A 15918-nucleotide genomic window follows, 5' to 3' on the forward strand; every position below is an offset into this window, starting at 1 on the left:
TGGAATGAATATTTGGAGAAAGCATTGCACACACACCCCCGACTCAGTACGATAATGCTGTATTTTGAGTTGTGGAGTTCACTTGTAAAATTCTCTCTCCCAAAAGGGCATCTATGCTTATGTAAAAGGCTTATAATCTCTTGTGTTATTTCTCTCCTGCTATTATTATTTTTTAGCACTACCTTCCATTGCTTATGTGCATGTGTTCTTATTAGTTACTGTAAAGCATTCTGCAGTTTAAATTGAAGGGCAGTATATAGCACTGTTTTAAAAACGAATGAAACTCACAACTTTTTTTGGGGGGGGGGAACACACACACGCCAGAGTGCCAGTTTTTAACTGTGTTTGTATGTGTGTGAACGTAAGGGAGAAAAGAAAAAGGAAGCACCAGGAACAGAGATCTGAAAATCTCCTCCTATATGGCTCCCAGTTCACCCTAGCCATTGTCATTCCCTGTTCCCCATCTCAAAAGCAGTTAGGGGTTATGCAGAGCAGGGCTTTCATGGTGGTGGCACATCAGCTGTGAAATTATTTGCCAAAATTCTTTTAAAAAATAATACATTTTTATTGAATTTCTTTGTCTCAACAAGTTGTAATTGCATATATCCAAAATTTTGCATTTTACAATGCCCACCCTCCCCTCATCTTCCCTTTCTATTTTATTCAGTACATGTTGTCTTCTGCATGTTAAACAAATATGTATATTATTTGCCAAAATTCTTGATTGTCCACCTCATTGCTGAAGTTCAAATGGCAACCAATGTAATTTCTGGAGACGTGTTTAATAAGGCATTGCGCTTAACCTTTCTTTTCTTTTTATTGCTACTCCTGTTGTGATCAGTAATGACCTAAAATATGAAATGCCCTCTCCACTAGGAACTTATGCAGATTCAGGTGAGGGGGGGGAGGGTGTTGGTTGTGGATATGGGTATATTGCAGGGTGCCCTGTGGAATTTGAATAAAGTACAGCCCCTTCCACAAATACCTTAAAATTGAGAATAATCTGGTTATGCACTCTTATCCAGCTAACGCGAGATTTGGGCTCAAGAGGATTTGTGTATATTTCACTGTAAAACAAGTAACACAGTGCAAGTATAGTTTTCTCACATTTTTATTTTTCAGTAGCGGCACCTCTCATGCAAATTCTCTCTCAGGAAAATTGTAAAAATAAATAAATGTTTGTGTCTACTTAAGACTCAAAAATATGGACATACCAAGAACCTGCCTCAGAGTGAGACTCTCATAGAAATTATTGTGGTGTTACTGTTTTAATAATAAAAGCACTGTGAAGAAGCACTTGGTTGACTGAAATGGATAGAAAAGAGGCAGGGCTGAAACAACAAACCTGCCTCATTTATTAATATTAGACCATGTGCCCCTCTTTCTATATCTGCCAACACCCAAGGGTCAATTGGGCTGCCTTATTTATGGGTTATTCTGAATTATTGCTCAGCATTCCAGTGCTTAGTTTTGAAAAGCATATTGTGAAGAGGTATTGCAAATGATGAATAGACTGCAAGAAGCCAAGTAAACAGTATTATTGTAACACTACATAAATATGGTCCCTCCCCCAAATTAAACATTAAAATGCCTGATTTCCTTTAACATTGTTAAACATGCAACTTTATTAGGTACTACCAATATGATGAATTTAAACTCATTTTGTGGAAATAAATGGTACACCTATCACACTTTATTTTAAAATGGAAAAGGGGGGAGGGGAAACAACCCAGAAAGCAAAGCAAAGAAGAACGAAGAGGTGAAAAGGGGCACTAAAAGAGTGCGCTATCCTTACCCTTCAGTTTGAATAGAATGTGACAGGACAAGAGCCACCCAAGAGTTTTCAATTTTGTCTTGTTGGAATCTAGTGTAATACAGATGGCAACACAGGATACAATCTCCCAGAGATGTATTTGGCAAAGTCTCAGTATTTTGAAGCTAATAAATCCAGCTTTCAAGAGGAAATTCTAATAAGTTGCATTTACCAGCTTTTTGGGGGGTGGGGGTGGGAATACTGAATACATTAATTATGTACACTTTTACCATCTGCTAAAATGAGGTATTTTCTGGTCATGCCATGGCAATTTATCTGTGCACCAAAAGTTTTTAAACAAGCAATTTCACCCATAAAATAGCTGTTCTGCTTGAGAAGATATAGCTATCTAAGCAAATGACTTATTAATGTCAAGCTAATGATTTGTTGGTTCATTATTGGAGCAAACGTAACATTAAAAGTTGAAAGGTCAGTCTTTTCACAGGTATACAACTGCTTGGGTTCAGGATTGTACCTGATGACCACAAAACCACAGTGAGTCAGGCAGTTCGCCAACGGGTGTAACTGAGGGCAGGGAGATGAGTTTGAATGTTTGCAAAAACCAATTTTAAATATAAAAGGCTAAAGGCCTCGTTGCAAAACTGCCTGCATTTCATTATAGCCCAAGGGGTCATTTTCAAAAAATACACACAATCACCAAAGCTGATGATTAGTGGATGTAAGCAAATACTTAAAGCAGCATTGATACGGAGAAAAGCTTTGTGTGGGGGTTCTTCCTAATTACTTAGGCTCAAACTACACACAATGCTTAGTTGCATTATTTCAGGTTTTGTTTAGTTTTTTGAAAACTGCAAGAAAATATATTTGAAGTCAATATATGAGCATTCTTTTACTGATGCCCCAAAGCTTTCCAACTTTTGTGAGCATTTCAAACAAACAGCCGCATGGCTTGTCAAAAAGCACCTACCTCCATCACACCTCCCTTCTCCAAAGCCCAGAAACTAGTATTTGGGCAAGGAAAGGGGACAGCAGGTGATCAAGGTCCCAGGTGGCACATTTTTTCCTGCTGAGGACTAGGATTAAAATGCCTGCACCCCCAGGACAGTGGTAGCAATGGTACCACTCTCAGGTGGTACCATGCTCAAAAAGCAAGCACTCCTTTCTAACTCAGCATGGTGCAGTGGAAGAAGTATTGGACTAAGTCTGGGGAGACCCAGGTTCAAATTTTCACTCAGCCATGAAGTTCACTGGGTGACCAGTCACTCTTCAGTTGTGAGGATAAAATGGTGATGGTAGAGGTGGCTATATATATGCTGCCATGAACACCTTGGAGGAAAAGCAGGATTTAAAATGTAATGTTCCCACACCTGACACGCTGCTGGCGCTGTGGGTTAAACCACAAAGCCTAGGATTTGCTGATCAGAAGGTTGGCGGTTTGAATCCCCACTACGGGGTGACCTCCCGTTGCTCGGTCCCTGCTTCTGCCAACCTAGCATTTCGAAAGCATGTCAAAGTGCAAGTAGATAATAAATAGGTACCGCTCTGGCAGGAAGGTAAACTGTGTTTCCGTGCGCTGCTCTGGTTCGCCAGAAGCGGCTTAGTCATGCTGGCCACATGACCCGGAAGCTGTACGCTGGCTCCCTCGGCCAATAAAGCAAGATAAGCCCCGCAACCCCAGAGTCGGTCACGACTGGACCTAATGGTCAGGAGTCCCTTACCTGAGACTAGCCAGGAATGCAAGCCTTTCCAAAAAGATTTAAGTTCCTGCAACCAGTTATTTGGGAGTGTGAGCAGGAGCTGCATTCAGTCCTCCTGATTTCACCTTTCTGGGATTTTAATCTTTAACACCCCCCCCCCCCAAAATGTGTTCTCCTGTGAATCTGGGCAAATATCAACTGTAGGAAAAGCACAATTTCAATCAGAAAATGATAGTGTAGCATGGGGATGGTGCAGAAAATGACAACATTTCCACGTGTATTTATTGAGAAATAGTAAAGATATACACATTTTTTACAAGCTTTCAATATTAATTTACATTTTCTTAAATAATGTTATCCCCAAATAAATCACAACTTACATTACATAGACCCTTGGCTTCAACAGTTCCACAAGGCTGCAATTGCTGGGAGTTCAAATGCAATATTGGCTCATGTCAGTTAAGTTCCCTTCTAAAGACACTAAATATCACATTTATTCAAGCATCTAGACATGGCTCCAAAACACCCCACCCTACCCCAATAAATCTGAAATGAAAATCACATCTAAAACTGCAGTGGGCATAGCTTATACGCCCTCAACATGTGGAAAGATTTAGATTAAGTTCTGATCTATTATTTCAGGAGCATTTAGTTCAAAGTTTGGAGTTTAAACACACAGACATACTGCTTAGTTCTTTACAGCATGCTCAAGTTGTTGCTCTTACTTGAGATTTAAAGAAACCCAGTTAAATCCAGCAGTAAAAACAATTCCTCCAACACAACAGCAGAGCATGGGTAGCTTGTGTGTGTGGTTCTTATCAGTTGTGGGCTACATATGGGCCTCCCAAAACAGGTAATGACTGATATACTACACTATGTGTATTTTTTAGCCAAGGGCCTGTGGGAGGGAGGGAGGCTCTATTGAGCACTGTGGGGATAAATTGTGCTCTATATTTTTGTGCACAATCTGCATATATAGCTTTTTAAAAAAAACTTTTCAGTTTAGTGGTTTACTGAATTGAGTCCACCTTTCCCTTATTTCTTTGTATTTACATGCATTCAAATTGTGCTCTATTTCTGTATCTTAAGCACAATATTCAAAGTGCTTAATATTTATGTGCTGCTTCCATTTATATTGGTACAGCAACTGCAAAGGCACACTGTTCACTATTTTAATTGCACAACCTTTTAAAACATGGGATAGTTGTGTTCTCTGTGGTAGGGTAAGAGTTAAGAGGACAAGTTTTTTGATTGCATATATATAATGATATAAAATACAACTCACGATCCAAATGACCAAATTTCAATTTGCACAAAACCATGCTTTGGTTGGAATATTCTGGCATGCCTTAAATTCTAGCTTCCCTAGAGATGTGTGAAGCTCCCTCCATTCTCCTCTGAGAAAGTTCACTGATCTTACTGCAGTTCTTTCCCCTTTTATCGAAATTCCTACAGATGTTTTACCTAAATGAGCACATTCGAAATTGCTTCAAATTTCACCTAAGGCAAAATTCAGTGGCAACATTCCATTTTTTTTCATGCAGAGTTTTATCACACAGCAGCTCAGTATTTGACACAGTTTGTTTCTGTATCCAGAATTTTGGCAATTTTGATTCCTTAGTATTCTGCCAGGGCTGAGGAAGAGTCAGTGTTGAAGCCCTCTGCTCCCCCCCCCCCTTTTGCATTTTGAAGAGTGTTTGTTTGTTCTTTCTCTTTTAAAATAATTGTTATTAAGATTTCCTCCTGTTGACTACTGCCAGCTAGGTCAGAGAATAGGAAAAGGGTGTTTTTCACCAGTTTTTATTGTGACAGTTTCAAGGCTGGTATAGCTGAGGATCAGACCCCTCAGGGAATCTGAAGAACTTTGAATTTCTGTGTGCCCCACCACAAAATGACCATTTTGGGACAACACTGGAGGCCGGTTACCCAAAACTTGGGCTGTCACTGCAGTGGAGGCCTACAGACCTCACTTCTCTCCAGACACAGAGGCTGGTGTAGAAGGGCCTGCATTGCAAACCTAGCCCCCTCTCCCTCCAGCATCAACATCATTTATATGAGTTTTTGTGAATCAGAATATTAATGGAAATATGGGGGGGGGGGAGCTCAATGAATACAGACCACATCAGAACTGTGTATCTGTTGTGACCACATCATATTGTCAACTACACACTATTTCTGAATGAATAAAATATGCATTAATGATATTCTATAGTTTTGTCAACATAAGCTGGTTTTCATTCTCTGTGTGTCATTGGAATAGATCTCTTTAAAAAATGGTTGAAGAAAAAAACTCTGCAAGAAATCTACATTTATAAGACGAATCTAGCTTGATGACAAATTCAGGGAACTCAAAATTCTCCTATTTAGTGACATTTTGGTTGGTCCTAAAAAACACATTCAAACTGCAGATTTTGGAGTTTTCCCTTATGGACCAACATGGCTGCCTTTTTAAAAAAGTATATATGCCAAGTACTTTTCCTTTAAACAAAAAACAAAAAACCTTGAATCAATAGCCTGTAAGTAGTTGCACCAAAGTGACATCTCACATCTCACTCAGATTTATGCATCTGAGTGCATCAATGCAGAGCAAGGAACTTCATTATCTGATATGATGATGTAAGTATTCCTTTTTGGTATGTCCACAGGGGCAAAATCCAGCACAGATTAGGGCAGGGTCAGCCCATATGGAGCCCTCCAGATATTTTTGACTATATATCCCATCCTTCCTGGCTATTCTTGTATCAGTGAAAAACACTTTTACACATTAGCCTAAGAAGTCGCAACACTGACCCTCTGTCCGGCTGGTTACGAATGTTGTTAATGCAGGACACAGCATAGCAGAGAATCTAAATCTGCAATTCTGTGCACACTTTCCTAGAAATAAGCCACACTCAACACAGTTGGATGTACTCCTGCATAACCATGCGTGGGATTGTGCTGCATTTGTCAATTTCAGGTAGTACAGGTTTTACATTCACATTATAATCTAATTCACTTAACTTAATGCCTGTTCCCCTGCCCTCTTTTTCTGTGCCCTAGGGAACTAAAATACTGATTTCTGTGCACATCAGTTATTGTAAAGGTTGTGCGTTTACTAAAGAACAGGAATGGGTTACATTTCACACACGATGATCTGAACTGATTTTTATGACATAACTGCATATGTGCCTTTTTATCTTTGAAGCTACAAAACTTGAAGTTTTTTCATCCTCCCAAATAACAGTATATATGTACCCACTGAATAGTGGGATGGCATATGGCTCATCATACACTATTTTAAGGATCTTTTGCACCCAAAGTCGATACTGGAGAACTTGTTGTTATTTGAGATTAATTAAAACACTGGGACTGCAAAGTAGAGAACAAGAGTGTAGGGACAAGTATATATAATTCTCTTTCCTTGAACATTACTAGAAAGAAAACCAGAAACCGAATTATCACACTGAATTATTCTACACCAGTGCTGTTGTTAAAGATAAACTTTTTCAGAAATAAAATGACATAAATTTACTCCAATAATTAGAATTTCAATATAAAAAAATAGAAAATTAAGTACATTATTCACCCTACACAAATGCAGTTGTGTCTGTAAGAGGGCATCTGAAAACAGTTCCATGGAGCACTGTCTGTATCCAGCTGTATCCTTTGCCATGCATGCATACCATAGTGCAGCAGGCATTAATAAGGGGCTGATCTATAGCTGCCCCAGTATTACCTCTCTCCTTCCCAAGCATCCATTCCACAAGCTACATGTCAATAAAAGGTGTAACTGGTAGGCAAAGAGCTAGAAAGCAGAGCATATAATGGCTGGGTAGGTATATGGAAAGCACATCCTGTCCCGCCATTGTGAGCAATGGCATGCACACACACACACAGTGGCTACACATGCACAGAGTAACTTGCAAGCTGGAGCCATGGAGATGGTAAGAATATAGGACACACACACTGATCTACTGTTGAAACTAATGGCTAGCATGCGTGATCTGTGTGGTAAAGGGCTGACCACAGAGGGGAAAAAGGAAAGAGTTCCATTGAGTGCTATGCTGATCTTTTTCTCCAAGCTTAAAATTAGTTAGAAAATGTTTTAATAAACAACATGCTGGTGGAAATTCCTGGATTGTTGGCTACAACATACTGTGAACAACCTACAGTTGGACTAGTGAACATAGTGTCCCGTCCCCCCAATGTTGCTGCACTATAAGTCTTATTAGCCTCAGCCAACATGGCCAATGGGGAGTTACTTTTGAATTGTACTGTGGCTACCAAGGGCCAGATAACTGATCCCACTACCAGAAGCCCACACAAGGATTTCCACTTGCTCAAAGAGAGCTCCTCACTCTTCTTCCCCTGTACACACTTCCCAAATTGGCTTGGGTGGGTTGGGAGAATCCCCCAGAACAGCACACAAGGAAGGAGAGGGCACATTGTATATTTTTTTGAAGGAATCAACCATATTTTCATGTAACCTATTGGCTAACAATTTGAGACTTGGTAAATGGGAAATAATTTGCTGCTCCTTATATGTACTTTATCAAATCAAACTCATTGCAGTGCAAGTACTTGTTTTTTTTCCTTTAAAGATGAAAATGGAGAAATGGTTCTCAAGTAATCAGCCATTTTAATTATTAATCCCACAGTGCCCAATATCACTTCAGCCTCTTGACATTCTCTTAAGTTACTTGCCTCCTGCAATCTGTGGAATTATTAAGAAACTAAATAAAAGCACCAGCTGTCAGTTATTATACTTCCCTCACCCCTTACTGCAACAAACTTTTAAGTGCTTTCGATACACACCCTTGTCTTTTGATTATTTGAATTTGAAATTTGGTCATGTCAAAAATTATCACAAAGGTTTATTTCTTTTATCTACATTATTTTAAACCAATGTTACATTGTAACACACAAACAAGATCTTGTCTTTTAAGGCACAACACATCATTATGCACATTCTGTTTGCCAAACTTATAAAAGAGACAATAATAATTATTATATACCCCCATCCCACACACCTCCAAAACAAAAGAAATTGCATCCACTTCCAAAGTCAGCTGCTAATAAAAGTCACAGTAAATTATTTTCATCAATAATTTACACATATTACAGATCTAGACAGGATTGTCAATGCACAGTTTGAGTACATTCCAATTCAGATTTTTTGGGCTAGGTAGACTAAAGTTTGATTCAAACCTCAGTGCTGAGAATATATCCCATAGTGAGGAATGTTGTTGAATACCACCCTTTGTCGATCAGAAAACGCGTGTCATTGCTTTCCCAGTCTGAGTCCATTGCAAAAGCTGTTCACTCTGGCTAGGGCTCATTGGTGTGTACCAGCAACCTTCTTCTATAGTTCTTTAATCGTCAAAAATGTTGTGTGTATAAGACCATGTAGAACATCCTTGTGTAGAATTAAAACTTGTAACTCCACCAATCAGTGATCTCAATTCTTCACAATGGAATTTTCATTCCAAATATTGCTTTTCCTTCTTAAGACCATACATATGTGTAAAAGCCAGAGGCACTGGATCACACATAAAAAATATCAGTGTACTTTGAAATATAAAAAGTATTTGTCAACTATGTGACAGCAGTTACAAATACTCTAATTCCAGCGCTTGGTGTAGAGCCAGGAGGTCCGAGTGACTAGATATTCTCCAGAAAGGCATGTTGTGCTGTGTTAGTTAAGAGGGGGAAAGGTGAGGAGAAATGAACAATATATTTGACAAATCACCCCCCAAAACCACCATTATTTATATTTGCTTTCATGGAGTTTAAATGAACACCAGAGAATTATCCTGATTTTTCTTAGTAAGACAGCGAAGAAAAAGTCAGACCCAAATAGATATGAACTTACAGTAAGGACCATAGGGTAAACTCAATTTTCTTTCTATTGAGAGTGAAAGAGAAATAACGCTTATCAATTATGAATAGTTAAGAGGTGACAATTTCCAATGGAAAATTATGTATTTCTCCCCTGCAAGGAGATGCACAAAGTTTATGTACAACTGGAAGCTGTACTTTCCATACGTAAAGCTTATGCACTTGTTATTATGTATGCAAGCACACCTTCAGAAGCTACCTGTGGAAAAGCTAGTGATCCAGTTTTTCAGCTGTGGACATTACATGGGAGATGTTTTTTGCCCCACAAGTGAAAGATTTAGTTTTACATTATCATTGCGGACCTACTCGCAGTGACCCCTGTCCAGGGAGCAAGGCCTAGTAGCTCAAGAAGGTGAACAAACTGGGCAAAACAATGTTCTAGGATTTGAAATTGGCCACAACTTTACTGATTCCATAGGCAGGTAGGATTTGGCTTAGGCATTGGTTGGATATCCTTCTCAGCCTCCTGGTGGAGGACTGAGGCATGACAGGGTCGGTCCTAGGATTAATGGGTCCAGTGCAAGAGTTGTGAAATCAAATCTCAGTAAATAAAACATTGCAAAAATGTTGTGGATACATAATTTGGACTTTAAGGACCTTACTTTCATTATGTTCAGATCTATTTGTGAAGAATTTGCATTCATTTATTCTTCCACAACTGTTCATGCAAGCAACGGGTACAGTTAGAGGAAAGCATGCCAACCATAAAGTAAAGAAACCAATCACCTGATTTTCTGGAAAAAAAACTACAAGACAATCCCAGCACCTGTACTGCATCTATATGAAGCAACCATTTGGAACCAGCATGTATAAGTTAATAAAACCACTATAGCTAAAGAGCAAAACCCACAGATGCTATCTGATATCAGAATGATATGTCTCCTTAGATTCCCCAAGTCTAGGATAGTGTGGGCTATTTCTGGTTAGAGCCCAAAATGTATTTAATAAAGTTTATGCCTTATCTACATTGCTGTCAATTATTCTGAAATGTGACGAATATTGAAACCTCCAGCTAGGTTTTTTTTTTTAAAGTGCACTTATTATTGAGTTGTCAAATGTTCATATTGCAATTCCTTCGCATATAGCAGAGTAAGTTCTTGGTGGTGCTTTTGTCTTCTATAGAACTTCTATGGGTGAAGCTGCCCCTCTATGGAAGGAAGCTAATTACCTTTTATTCATGCTTTTCAGATACATTTTACTTTGTGACAGCTGAACTTGGCATTCCTTCTATTGGTTTTCCACATCTGCCAGATAACCTTTTGCATGCCTTCATCAAATTTCAAAAGCACCCATTTTATTATATATTACTTGTATCTTATGTACGCTTATTATATCTGAAGCCACTTAGTTCTTTTAAGATCTATAATCAATATCCATTTTGATTTATCTCCAAATCATGCAAGTCATCATAAAGAATATGCTCGAATCCAAATGGTTTAATCTGTAGGTCTTATGTTTTGGGCTTTTGGCATCTAACAACAATTACTTGCCAATGTGCCACACTAACAGAAATGCAAACAGAGAAGCTTGCATCAATATCTACGTATCACACCGACATTTCATGAGACAGGTTACCTTTTTTGCTGCCTGTTCTTCTTCTACACCATCCCCAATTACAACATATACTACTTTTCTGCCAAACCTTTGCATTATTCGTTCAAAGCAACTTTCTTTTCCTGGAAGATAAATGAGATACAGTTGAGAGATATTACCTGGTTAGCTGCATGCTCCTCATCTCGGCCATCTCCAATCACAACATAAGTTATGTTAGTGCCAAACCTGGACACTATACGCTCAAAACAGCTTTCTTTTCCTGAAAAACAATGCACTACTTATTTGAGCTATCAAAAACAGGCATCACAAAGATCTACAAAAGATAGGAGAGTCCTGTAAAAAGTTAGGAGTGTCTAAAACCCACATTTTCACACCAATTTGGGCTTGTGGCTGTTTCTCAGATAAAGCTAAAGGTGGGGAAAATTACTTTGCTTTATCTAATGATAAAGTTTGCTACTGCAAGAAACATTACAGATGAAGGTCACTTTCCTATGGAAAGAACACCATGACTTTGGTTGGAGTGCTGTGGGTGGTGGAAGGAGATGTTGATTGTGTGAGGCTATGGTGTTCAGTACAGTGCTGGGGAAGCACCTGTACAGAATCCATCTTTCTTTTACTAAGCCAGTTGGAGCAATACTCAAGTGGTCCTCAACTGCGGGGCTTTTCTCAGTCTTTGTTTCATAGTAGCTTTCACTTTATTTGTTTATTTATATCTACCTGCTGCTACCATTTGATATGGGACTCCCAAGAAATCTGATATGGCTTTCAAGCATGGACTCTGCTGGAGCCTGACTACCCACACAAATGCAAGAAATTGTCTGGGGACTGAAGATCAAAGCCTTCCATCTCCAGACACAAAAATGAAGATTGCCTACCCATCCCAAGAGGATGGGGATCTCCCAAAATTTAGCTGCCCTCCTCCTGTCAAGGAGCTTTAAACTTCAAAGATCACAACTCCAATGTTTTCAAGCATAAGTGGATCATTTTCACAATGTTCATGAAACTGATATGCAATTCTGTGCATTACCTGTAACTAAGTATGCCAACTAATGTTGGTCCTCATCAGAATTGAACAAATTGCTTAGTCCAACCAAAAGAGACAAAGTATTGGCAGTAATAGGGGAAAATTGAGACCCATCCACAAAACAAGGAAAGACTGGGAAGACTAATTTTCTTACCTATTTTAGTTGCACTGTAAATATTTTCAATAGGAAATGCACCTCCTAAACTATACAGCAGGACTTTTGCAAGAGCTGGTATAAGTTGAGTTGTTGTTACCAAAACATTTACACAGTTACTCCTATGAGAAAAGACACAGCATAAATCCATATAATGATAAAAAGTTTCTCTAAAACAAGTTGGTTACATGCCTTATTACTGCAAAACTGTTTCTTTCTGTTATCAGCAAAAGCCTTGCAACCAAAGCTTATTTAGATACTGAAACAACTCTGATAATACTATGATGAAAAATTATTAGTCCCTTTGTCCTATATCTTCACTATCACTTATTCCCTTCTGTAGAATAGTTTGCAGATCAGCAGAGGGGTGGGGGAATTAGCATACGCTGATGTCATTTTTGTGGCTCATTTGGAAAACTACTGCAACCTTTTGATGGCCCAGCATAGCATATTGGCATCTGTAGGAGTTTTCTCTGCTAAGTCTAACTTCATGTTGATATTTTCATTGAGAATGAAGTGCGGAAGGATAAGGTTAAATCTCTGCTCTCCACATGCAGCAGTGTCAATAAAAATAACCCTGTCACTGTAATTAATGTAATTGCAAGTGATACAATTAGTGTCGCATATAGTTAGACCTTCAGTGGGAGAACATATGTGCTGCACAGAAAAGGACTAAGGGTTAATCCTCGGCAGCTTCGGATACGGATGGGGGAGAAGTCTTGTATAAAACCTGGAGCAACCCAATATAGACAATTTTTAAGTGAGATAGCTGCCTTCCTAACAGTTCTACTAAAATATCAGCTTGCCTAAAAAATTACTTTTGCCTTGCTTCAGAAAGCTATTTTGCAACTGGCATTTAAAATTAAACACATACTCACCTTGTGCTAATAATTGATAGTGATTTAAGTGCATTTGTTAGCCAGGAGTCAGTGAGAGCTTCAATCTCTGCTCTTAACTGCAGCCATGCATCTCTTTTTGCAGGGCCAAGAAGTCCTGATATACAAAAGAAAATGTACACATTTTAAAAATGTTACTTTATTTTACTCTGGAATGGACCTACCTCCATATAACTATAACTGATACAGGATGGTCTATAACTGTAACATCATAATAAATAAATAAAATTAAATATCCCACCTATGCCATATCTTTCTCTGACTGTAGTCACTGGTATCAGGGCTTTTCTATGGACGCCTCTACACCAAACCAGACAAAAATCACCACCTAAAGTTCTACTCCACCCCCACAACATCAAATCTCAACATCCATTTAAAAACACACAAAATCACCCTACTAACTTAAGACCAGTCAATCCCACACACCTCTCCACCACTACCAACTCATAACCATCCCAAGTAAATCTATACAATCTGAAACCCACCAGTTTCACCTGGTAACTATACCTTAAACCTCTTCACAGAGCACTCCTCAGTTTTTCTAACAACCATGTATACCCTGAGGTGCTCATCATATATACAATAAAGAATAGATAGCTACCAACTCCGGCTAGCTTCTCAACCCAGCTGAAGGTGCCCACTATCTGGCATTCACCTGAGCATAGGTGCAGTTCCCTGCTCTTATCCAGGAGTCCCTCCCATACACACCACAAGCAACCACTAAACTAAAAAGGGTGTTGCCTTCCCAACTTATGTATCCAGACATGAATATCCAAGAAGATGGGTGGTCTGCTTGCCTGTGGCAGTGGGCTATTTATATTTGATTGGGGCAGGAAGTTCCCAAACAGTCTAGAGTTCAGCATAATTTCCTCCGCTTGGTGGTTCCCTGGTAGATGTTGCTACTCAGCAGATGGTCTCAAGCAACAAAGCAAGTGTTGAGGGTTATCAGAAGCCAGGATGGTCAGGTTATTAAGGGATTAATCTCCACCTGTTTCCATTCTCCTCATTGGCAATAAAATCCAGTGTGCCAAGTCCAGCATCCTTCCTGAAAGCAGCTATTCACATGTAGATCTTCACTGTCACTTAATCCCCTTCTGCAGAATTGTCTGCTGTTTGAAATTATTTGCAGGCAAATTGTGTAGTGTTGCAGGAATAAGACTCAGCAGATTAGAGCTAAAGGGGCAAGCCCAGTCTCCTGCACATATATGCATGAGTGAGGCATGTATAGGGCTACATAGTAGAGCCTCAGGTGGTATATACCACTTTAGACAGCAGGTGTGAAATAAAGGGCTGTAGCTCAGTGGTAGAGTATCTCCCTCACAAATAGAAGGTCCCAAATTCAATCCCCAGAATCTCCAGGTAGGGCTTGGAGAGACTCTTGCCTGAAATACTGGAGAGCTGCTGCCCATCAGTGTAGGCAATACTAAGTCAGATGGACCAACAGTCAGACTTAGTACAAGGCAGCTTCCTATGTTCCTAAAAGATGTGGATGTTCCCCCAACAAACATCCCATGTAAATAGCTCACTCCCTATACAAATAAGATAAAAAAGCACATTAGAAAAAGGCTAAGAGATGTATGGTGCGGGAAACGCTACAGGAGTTGATAGTTCAGAATGTGTAGTTCAGTTCCAAACTGCAGTAATAAATGCCTTAATGATATATAGAATTACAGAGTTGGAGGGAGAGCCTTATAAGTCATGTCAGTGCAACTGCCTGCTCAGTACAGGAAATTCAGGACTGGAGCATGCCCAACAGACGGTTGTCCAGTCTTCTGCTTGGAGACTTCCAGTGAAGGACCAACTTCCTTCTCTTTCCTTATTTGTCCTATTTTCTTGTATAAATACAAACCAGCAGATAGCTCAGATTTTTTTCCAACCCCCCTCTCCCCCGCCCATCAGTAAGATGAATGGGAGATTATAATTCTCTTTCAGAAGAATTTTAGAGTAGAGATGTTACGGACATTTCTAAATAATTAAACTCTTACCTCCTACATTGTTCTTGTAAGTATTATATAATTCTTTTACTCTTCTGTAACGGAATGCCAGCTTCCTCATCCAGTCAACTCCTCCTCTTACACCTGTTGGCAGACAAAGGTTTGCACTACTTGCAGCTGCATGGAAGCCATCAGTTGCAAAACTGTAGGTACTGCAAACACCCAAAATATGCAAAAGTGAATACTTTTTACTTACTATAAAAATGTGCTTATGTAATTCTTTTTTTAAAAAAAGGCATTGCTTACCTTAGGTCTTGTCCATTGTCATCTGACGAAACGTCATCTATATGTACTTGATCACATTCCTGTTGAAAAAAGTATTTCTTTAAAAATAACATTTGATACCTTGTTTGCAATATTAACATAATGTGGCAGAGTTCTAAGACATTAAAAGATCTTAATACTGAGTAGTACTTGTACTGCCAGAAGATGGCAGAATATGCACATTTAAGTTCTCACAAGCAAGGCTACTATTCTTTTCACAGAATCTGCCCCAACAATTCCTTCCAAAGTGGGGTGTTCCTGAATTAATTGCTGTACTTGGAATTCTAGGCTGCTCTGGTAGCCAACAGCACTTTCAACCCTTCCATATAGTGAAAAGGCTACAACCTTTCTCATTACATCAAGATTTAATGCTCTTTCAGCAATTGCTTCAAAACATGCTTACTGTAATGACAGCTGAAAAAAACTTGTTGTTTTTTTAAAGGCTGGTGAGGCTACCAGGTTTATTGCACCAGAGACTTGGGGGGGGGGGTGTAGAAGTGACTGGTGATACATTTTCAGGGTTTTTTTCCTCATTTTCTTTTTTAAATGTTCCATAGGTTTATTAATTCTGAAGGTCACCTATATTAACCCTTTGAGAGAAATAGCCATGTTTCCCATAAATAAAATTCCATAATCTCAAAAGTAGACCAGTTCAGAACAGATTAAGCCTAGTTATACTCAACT

General features: G+C 39.1%; 1 protein-coding gene across 20 annotated transcripts in view; it reads right to left on the reverse strand.

Annotated features, from left to right (window-relative positions):
* Positions 1-4462: 4462 nt before the first annotated feature.
* EYA4 (EYA transcriptional coactivator and phosphatase 4) overlaps positions 4463-15918 on the reverse strand; it is a 108278-nt gene continuing 96822 nt past the window's right edge. For 12 of the 20 annotated variants that reach the window (XM_081907140.1, XM_081907134.1, XM_081907137.1 and 9 more), the window contains 6 exons: positions 15217-15275; positions 14962-15122; positions 12959-13073; positions 12081-12202; positions 11061-11161; positions 9147-10125 (listed from right to left, as the gene is read on the reverse strand). In XM_081907140.1, the coding sequence (XP_081763266.1) occupies positions 9883-10125; positions 11061-11161; positions 12081-12202; positions 12959-13073; positions 14962-15122; positions 15217-15275 (801 nt within the window). In that variant the 3' untranslated portion in view covers positions 9147-9882. The other 8 variants (XM_081907131.1, XM_081907125.1, XM_081907130.1 and 5 more) reach the window with 3 other exon arrangements.

The sequence above is a fragment of the Podarcis melisellensis genome (genome assembly GCF_964234715.1).
Source record: "Podarcis melisellensis genome assembly, chromosome: 3".
In the NCBI taxonomy this organism is placed as follows: domain Eukaryota; kingdom Metazoa; phylum Chordata; class Lepidosauria; order Squamata; family Lacertidae; genus Podarcis; species Podarcis melisellensis.